The sequence below is a fragment of the Eumetopias jubatus genome, unplaced genomic scaffold (assembly GCF_037043125.1).
Source record: "Eumetopias jubatus isolate StellerSeaLion01/CBP00866 unplaced genomic scaffold, mEumJub1_p1.0 scaffold_7, whole genome shotgun sequence".
Classification (NCBI taxonomy): Eukaryota; Metazoa; Chordata; class Mammalia; order Carnivora; family Otariidae; genus Eumetopias; species Eumetopias jubatus.
Genome location: NW_028274813.1, coordinates 10,649,390 through 10,658,118, shown reverse-complemented (window position 1 = coordinate 10,658,118; position 8,729 = coordinate 10,649,390). Strand labels below are relative to the sequence as shown.

Genomic DNA, 8,729 nt, shown 5'->3' with positions numbered 1-8,729 from the left:
TCATCTCTGCAACATTTATTGTACTTGAGGTGGGCCTCCCAGCCACCCCCACCAGACCACACCTCCAAGAAGAAAGCTCAGAAGTCAAGTGGAGAGTTTTGCGGAGCAAAGTGGGAGGGGACGGGGAGAGCCCCGCGGGGAGGTTGTCTTGGAAAGGCAGACTCACCCCTGAAAGCGCTCCAGCCACAGCCCAGTGTTGGGGCCGGGGCTTCCCTGCTGGCTCCCACCTTCTCCCAGGTCACCCCAAGTTCTGCCCTGCACGCCCCTCCCGGGCCCAGGGATGGAGGCTCCACCATTCCCAATGGCAGAGAAGGTCCGGGGTCTACTCAGCAGTTTGAAAACAAACGCGGTTTTTCTTCTACTTGACACATTCTGTTCTCTGGTCTGGGCAAAGCTCGGGCCCAGAGACCTGGCGAGGACCTGGCAGCAGCTGCCCCAGCTGAGCGGCCGGCAGCCCACAGCCTCCGTCTACCACCAACTCCCCTCCCCTGGGGCTTGGGGCCGCCGCCTCCATCCTGAGGCTTTAATGAAACAGTCTGAGGAGCCGCTCCTCCTTGCAGCCTTGGTTACTGGGTGCTCTCGTACTTCAAGTACCTGATCAGCCTGCCTGGGAGCGGCAGGGCGTCCAGGAGCTTGATGCGGTGCTTCCCCACGGCCTTTCTCACGCGCAGCCGGCACAGGTGAGCCAGAGGTCTGGGAAGTTCTGGGGAAAGGAGAGGAAAGAGAACCGCTGACGTGTTGCTCGCAACCAGCAAAGAGTTTGCATCTGTGACCGCGGGCTGCTAGGAGACACCTAGTCGATGTAGACAGAGAGGAGCGGGGTGCTGAAGGGCGCCTGGGGGGCTCAGGGAGTTAAGTGTCTGACTTTTTTTTTTTAAGATTATTTATTTATTTATTTGAGAGAGAGAGCACAAGCAGGGGGAAGCAGCAGGGAGAGGGGGAAGCAGGCTTCCCACTGAGCAGGGAGCCCCATGTGGAACTCGATCCCAGGATCCTGGGATCATGACCTGAGCCAGAGGCAGACGCTTAACTGACTGAGTCCCCCAGGCACTTCAAGTGTCTGACTCTTGATCTCGGCTCAGGTCTTGATCTCAGGATCGTGAGTTCAAGACCTGCATTGGGCTCCACGCTAAGCACGTAGCCAATTAAAAAAAAAAAAAAAAAGAGGGGGAGCTCCGTAACCCCAGCCCCTGCCAACTGAAAAGATTTGGCAAAGTAGCTTCCCCCTTGTCGCCCCTCATTAATAGGCGCAGCCCAAGGAAGTAGCTGGGGCAGGTACAAACCCATTTCACAGGTGAGGACATAGCAAGGACCGCACCTGGAACCAGAGCTGCCATCCCCCTCGTCTTGTGCTCCTTCCTCTATATACACAGCCCGGACCCCCAGCACAGCCTTAGCAGAGGGGTCAGAGAGTTCCACCTGTGAAGTGCCCCCATGAATGGAATTCAGCCCTGAGTTCTGGTGGTGCAGAGAGGCCAGGGTGCGGGCAGGGACGGGGGACACCTCCCCACACGTCCTAAGATCCCACTTGGCTGCCTCGCCCCAAGGAGCCCTCCTGGAATACCTCATACAGTAAAGTGTTCTCAGCTGAGGGCAAGGGGATGCGGTAGGAACAGGGATTGATGTGTCTAGTAAGAGGGCAATTTATTTCAGCCCTGGGCCCAGCCCTGGCACGGGGAAGGTGCTTGTTGAATCAGAGCATGGCTTTCATTCATTCAACAAACACATGCTGACCTCTTCATGGCATGGCCCTGTGTTCGGGCCGGAGATGCAGAGGGGCCTGCCCAGGACTTCGGGGAAGGCTTCCACACCAGATGGTGCCATCTGAGCAGGGTCCTGACAGGTGGGCAGGTAGGGATTTGCCAGGTGAAGAAGGGAGGCAGGGGTGAAGCAGCAGTGCCACGCCAAGGGGGCCATGGAGATGCAGGGGTACTGGGGTGCAGAGGGAATGTGGAGGTAATGGCAGATGGCTGCATTTCTGGCTCCTTGGTCTCGCTTCGGACAGAGCCTCCCGTCTGGAAACCTCAGCCCCTTTTCTCGGCCAAGCGAAGACTGAACTTGTGGGGAGGAAGGCCAAACGCCCCTGGTGAGCAGAGGACACAGGCCCACGGAGGCTGGGCTGGTGGCCTGGGCTAGTTCTGGGAGACCTGCCACCTCTTGGAGCCCACTGTCCCGGAGTCATGAGGTCCACGTCCCAGCATTAGATGAAAAAGCCTGTGGACCGTGTTCTGCAGATGCGGCGTGGGCTTTAAAGTCAGCAACATAGGTATTGGGTAAGAACTATTTTGTTCCATTAGTAAATGTTTATAGCACACCGAAGGGTCTGCATGTTTTTCCTTCGGACTAGGTCTCCGGAGGGATTGTCCTTCTCTAGGGGGGCAGAAGGGGACAGCGAGGGGCAGGGCCCACATCTAAGCATGGACCGCTCTGGGGTCCTCTAGTGGCCAAGGGTCACAGGGATAGCAAGCAGTTATTCACAAACACAGTGAATGTTCATCGAACCTCTCGCGCTGAGCCCCGGGGAGTGGGCAAGTTACCACCACCCTCCCCCATCGCTGCCCTGATACCTTTATCAAGGGTCGAATTCAAATGCTTCCCAGGCATTTGTGCGAATGAAAAATCCTACAGTAGATCTGGGTCCCACAGGGCTCGGGGATCAAGGAAGAAGGTGGCAAGTCAGAGCTGGGGCACTGGGGCCCGGGGCACCTGGCCAGTCAGTGGACAGGCAACAGGGCAGCGCAATCTCATCTGGGGACATAATAGAAACTTGCTGCGGGTCAGCCTCTCTGCTCTGTGATTGACAAACGCTTGGCCAGAGACGGGTCTGTGCCCCTGAGAGTGTGAGAAAGCCCTGGGGTAAATGGGACTCCTCTGGGCAGACGCCTATTTCTCAGTACCAGCGGCAGCACACAGTTCGACTACTTCTGGCACTACCTGCCCAGGTGGGCTCCATCATGCCCAAGACGGGTCCTCGGCCTGACTTAGCCAGGCTGCCCCATCCACACCGCCAAGCACACCCACCTGCAAACATCTCATGCTGGCAGAGCTGGAGGGGGCTAGACAAGGAGCCTGCCCAACCTTCTCGGTTCAGTTGGGGATGCTGAGGCCCATGGATGGTCACCCAGCAAGCCCCTGGCTCCAGGGGCCTGCCGCCCAGACCCAGTACTGCTCCCCGTGTGTGGGCTGGGGGCCCGCAGCATGGGCATCACCTGGGAGCGTGCTGAAATGCAGACTCTCAGGCCCTGCCCCAGGCCTGCCGAGTCAGAATCTGCATTTTTAACAAAATGCCCAGGTGCTTTGTATGTACTTTGCAATTTGAAATGCCTAAGACCACCATCTCTCCTCTACCCCGCCACACTACCTCTCAGTGCCCCACAAACATGGGCAATGTACTCCAAAAGTCCCAATACCCCTCAGTGAGCTGGAACCGTTTAAAGCATCCTAGAAAGATCTGGTGGCGAGACTCCGGGGTTGGTCAGACCTAGGTTTGAATCCCCACTCTGCCACTAACTAGCCGTGAGACCTTGGCTCAGGCGACATCATCTCTCGGAGGGTGGGTCTTCTCATTTACAGAATAGAGTCATGGAGACACCATATGTTACCTGCGCACAGAGCTCTGCACTCAGTAGGTGCTCATCAGATGTTAGTAGCAGTCACATGCCCCGAGCCCTGGGCCTGAACCAGACAGGGTGACCTGCCAGTAGCAGTAGTGACAGCCCCTACCTGCCTTCTCCTTGATGACAGCCCAGTCCTCGAAGCTGTCGATGTGTTCCTTCAGCCGCGAGCAGAGCTGCACGTTGCCCACATAGTCCAGGAGGATGTCGATGATGGGCCCTGCCCAGCGGCTCACCTCTGGGGCAGACAGGATCTCGCAGAACTGGAAGAGATCACGCATTGGGGCTGGGGCTCCCAGGACCAAAGGCAGCGCCTCAGCGAACACGTCTGTCCGGGAACCCGAAGCTGGGCAGGGCAGGAGAGGGATCCGAGGACAGACACTGGGCGCACTCCTGGCAGGATCCACCTCCACAGACCCACTGCCCCCTCATCAACAACATCCAACCGAAAACTGGAGGTGGGCTGCTTGGCCATCACCTCTCTAAGCCTCCACTTCCTGGTCTAGAAAATGGGAATCTGACACCTGGAGCTTTTTTTGTTTTGTTTTGTTTTAATGAGAATTAAGGTAATATATGAACGTAAGCTTCTTGGCACACAGCAAGTGGCCCATAAGTGATTCCCATTAGCCATTATACTTCTGACTTGTTAAGTCAACACCGGGCCACCCTGCCCCTCATCTGACCTTGGCCAGTCCGCCCTCACGTCCATCCCCATCCTGGTCATGCAACATCATATCCCAGGTGTAGGTTTGCTGCGAGTGATGGACGCCTCAGTTTTACACATTCCCCAGCAATCCCCAAGACCGAGAAGCCAAAAAGAAGGATGTAACGGTTCCCATGAACCACTCAGTTCTGCTGCCTCTAAAGCCACGGGCTTCCACTGCCTCCAGAGTGCGCCCCCTACGGTGCCCCTCGGCTGCGGGAGGGCATCAGCCATCCGTCCATACCAGCGCGCGCTGAGCGCGCGAACCACCCCGCCCGCCAGGCGCGCCCCCGCCTACCTGGACCACCGCGGGCTCCTTGTCGGTGGCGGGCGTGTCGCTGAACCGGTTGGAGCGCGGCGGGGCGGGCGGGTGCGGGCCGTTGCCGTACAGGCACGAGAAGCAGGGCTCGCCGTCGCAGCCGAGGTCCATGAGGAACTTGAGCAGCGACAGGTACTTCATGGCGAACATGATGGTGGCGGGGAAGGCGGTGGGGTGCGTAGCGATGTAGGCGTCGATGTCGGCGCCGTGGTCCAGCAGCAGCTGCATGGTGCGCAGGCAGCCGTGGCGGATGGCCACGAGCAGGGGGCTGATGAGGTCGCGGTTGGGGTCGGCGCCGGCGAGCAGCAGCAGCTCGGTGGCGTACACGTTGTTGTTGACCACGGCGAAGTAGAGGGCCGAGCTGCGGCGGTCCTCGTAGAGGCGCGCGCGCTCGGGCGCCAGCGGCGCGTTCACGTCGAAGCGCGCGCCCAGCAGCGCCTCGAGCACCCCGTCGTGGTTGCGCTCGGCGGCCAGGTGCAGCGGGCTGATGCCGCTACGGCGCACGCGCGTGCGGCTGGTCACGGGCAGCAGCATCTGCACGATCCTGCGGGCGGGGCGGGCAAGCGCGGGTCACGGGGTGGTCCCGCCGGCAGGGGGCGCTGAGGGCCCGGGCCCGGCCGCCCAGGACTACCGTGTGCGGAGGCAGGGGCCCACCGGCAGGGGGCGCGGGGGAGCCAGCCGTCCTCACCAGGACCGCCTTGGGGAGGATGGGTCGCTGCTCTCCCCCACTTTACAGATCAGGAAAACTGAGGCTCAGAGAGCTTCAACCACCTTTCCAAAGTCACATAGCCAGTAAGGGGTGGAGCGGGGCTTCAGACTCAGAACCCGTGGCCTCCAAAGTCCTAGTTCTTGCAAACCTCAGCCCGTCGGAACTGTGGTTTCAAGACTCATTTCAGGCTAAGGAGTGTTCCCCATTCCCAGCTCAGTGATCTGAGGGAATTGACCGGAAGGCCCGCAAGCCTAATGCAGGAGGCACCTAATGCCCATGGTGATGTTTGGAGCTAGAAGTTTGGCACCCGCCCTGCCTAGGTGGGGTAGGGGTGGGCAGGGGGCAGCAACAGTCATAGCTGAGGACTCACTATGTGCCAGGAGACCTCTAAAGAATTTACAAACACATTTTGGTTTAATCTTTTCAACAGCCCATCAAGTATGTCTCATCATTCCCATTTTGCAGATGAGAAAGATCAAGGCTCAGAGAGGTGGAGGCACTTGTCCAGGCCACATGTTGGGAGAGGCAAACCAAGGAATGTACCCTGCTCCTACTCCAGGACTGAGCCGTCCTACATCTCTGTGGAGCTGTCAAGTCTGGGGGGGATAGGAGGGGACGAATGTATCTGGTCCCAACCACTCCTGCTCTAGGCCCCAGTCAGCCCTTGGTGACCACGAAGTCCCCTCCCCTCTCCTGTGAGTCTCAATGCCTCTTTCCCTGAAGGCTGACTCGAGCCTCCCCCAGGCTCCCCGCCTTGCCTGTGGCCTGGAGAGGGTTGATCAGCCATTGCTGAGGCTGGAGATTCCTGGGAACCCTGGTTCTGTTCGCTTTTGCTGCATCAGGCCCTGCTCTTGGTACTTAATCTACATTGATCTATTATAAACTCCCAGTAACCCTATGAGGTAGGACTTATACTGTCCTCGTTTACAGATGAGAAAACATGAAGCCCAGAGACGGTATGTGACTTGCACGAGGACACACCGCCAGTAAGTGATGGGGCCAGGATTTGAACCTCGGCAGTCTGATTCCCCAAGCCACACTCTCAATCACTGCCCTACATCTTTGTAGCAGTCAGGGTTTTGCATCACGATGCTTTGACTTGCCTGCCCCATTTTACCTTCACTGCAGCCCTGTGGGGTTAGCCAAAGCAGCTTTGTGGCCTTCCTTTTAACAGACATGACTCAGAGAGAGACAGCAACTCATCAAAGGTACTTAGCAATTCTAGGGGCTCAATTCCAGGGGCTCTTGACCCCTTGTCTTTGCTCTCTTCCCCTAGCCCCCTCCCACAAGAAAGAACAAGCTCCTACCACTGACATGATTCCAGACCCTAATCCTTCCAGTCCTTGCTGACAGGTGACCTCTCGCCCCCATGTGGGCTCCAAGGAGGTGGCTGTGGTGGGGCAAGCAGGTGCCACCAGGCCTGTTCCCACGCCTCTCTGGCATGCTGGCTTCGCGGCTTCCTGGAAATCTTATGCCAGTGACCTCCTGCTAGGATCTCAGTGGAAAGTCTTATTATTGTTAGTGACGCTCTGTTTGCCTAAAATCTGCCTCTAAAACCTCAAAAGGAAATTCACACACCCAGGGGGGCTAATTGCCTCCTAATTTCTATTTGTGCCGGCACAGGAGGCCTGACCTCACTCTGTAGAGGTGCTGGTCAAAGGCAGGGCCGGGGCCTCACCCTGGACCACAGCCATCGCCAACAAATGCTCCCTAACAGCCGTGGCAGGCCTGAGCCCGGGAAAGAACAGCGACAGAGACTGTCCTGGGGCCGCTGGCCAGATGGGGCTGGTAGCCCAGGCAGGTCACAGATGGCCTCCAGCGATCCCCTGCCCAACCAGGGGAAAGTGGCAGGAATATGGGAACATGATGACGCTGCCTATGGTCCCAGAAGCATCCTCTTGCTAACGCAGGAAAATTATCTCATTTGTGCCCCTCTGTAGACTCTGCCAATCTGAAAGTAAATGTGCCCTGCAGGACAGGGTCTGCAGAGCAGCCCGTGCAGGACTCCCATTTTACAGGGGGTGAAACTGAGGCCCGGGCATGGGGTGGGGAAGAGAGTGAGGTCGGATTGGAGGTGGATGACAAAGCCAGGGCAGGATGTAGGTGTCCAGAGGGCCCAGGGCAAGACCTTTCCGTGCTGCCCCACCCCACTGGCCCCAGGGAGTGGCCGTGTTGGCCGTCCTGCCACAAATCATCACTTCTTTCCCCCAGCCCATGTTGTGGGACTCAGGGCTGGAGAAGGGGGGCACCCCACGAGAAGGGCTGGGGCCTCCCTACTTCTTCCACTGGCAGGTCCTGGGCCCACTGGGCTCAACATGTACCTCATGAAGAAGAACAAAGGTGCCCACTGCCCAGTCGAACCTTTGGTGTCTGGGAGGCCGGGTTCCCTGCTCCCCTCTCTCCCTTCCCCAGTGAAGGGCCACACCCACCAGCCCAAGCCCCGAGACCAGAACAGACCCAGCTCAAGGCTGTTTCAGGGAGGCCTCCCCAAAAAAGTGTTAAGTGGCTTGCAAAGGTAATATAAATAAGAAGTAAAAGAGAAAGAATAGTTAAAAACAAGGGCATCAGAAGCGGGTCCCAAAAGGCCAGCCTCTGTTATATGCCAGCCACAAAATAGACTCTAAGATCCTGGTTCTCTGTCGGGCTGTGGGTGAAATCATCTGGGCAGGTTTTAGAAACCCTGAAGCCCCAGCCCCAGCCCAGACTGCTTACATCAGAATCTCTGAGGATGAGTGAGGCCCAGACATCAGGGGTTTTAGAGCCCTGGGGGGCTTCCAGCGTGTAGCCAAGGCTGAGACTTGGCTTTCTTGGTGTTTCTCTAAATTCAGGTTAAAGGATGTGTGGGGCATCTGGTCTTGTCCAACACAAACCGTTTCTCAATAAATCTATGTGTGGTGTTGAGTTTTAATCTCATAAGGTGCCTTGCTAAACTGGAAATGAAGTACAAGGTAAAGCGTGCCTTGGAGGTGACTTCGGTGTCCTGTGGTCTCCTTTCTCAGCCATACCCGAATGTCACAACCTCTGGTTAAAGGTGCTGTAGAGATGGCACCATCTGGTGAACCCGGAGTGCCACTTTCCACACTATAGACGGGCAGGGTGTTTTGGCAGGTGGCTGAGTGCGGAATGCCTATGGAATGTCACATCAAGTTCCCAAGCAGCCTATGGGAGGTTGGCGTGGAGAGGGCCATTAATGCCACATGTCTGAGGAGTGAAGGGCCCAGGGCTTGCCTGGCCGTGGACCCTGCCAGGTGGCAGAAGCTGCTGGGAACCCGGCTTCAATCCTTTGTCGGGCAGCCCTCAAAAGTGGCCTGGCCCCTCTCAGTCTTGGGGAGCAGAGGGAAATGGGGCCTGGGAATGGAAGGGGAATGACCAGGGAAATCGCTT

General features: G+C 57.6%; 1 protein-coding gene across 2 annotated transcripts in view; it reads right to left on the bottom strand.

The window, feature by feature from the left end:
* Positions 1-8,729, bottom strand: part of ASB2 (ankyrin repeat and SOCS box containing 2) — a 28,761-nt gene continuing 20,032 nt past the window's right edge. For both annotated transcript variants that reach the window (XM_028098718.2, XM_088024474.1), the window contains 3 exons: positions 4,616-5,180; positions 3,724-3,877; positions 1-703 (listed from right to left, as the gene is read on the bottom strand). In XM_028098718.2, the coding sequence (XP_027954519.1) occupies positions 567-703; positions 3,724-3,877; positions 4,616-5,180 (856 nt within the window). In that variant the 3' untranslated portion in view covers positions 1-566. The remainder of the gene's footprint in view (positions 704-3,723; positions 3,878-4,615; positions 5,181-8,729) is intronic.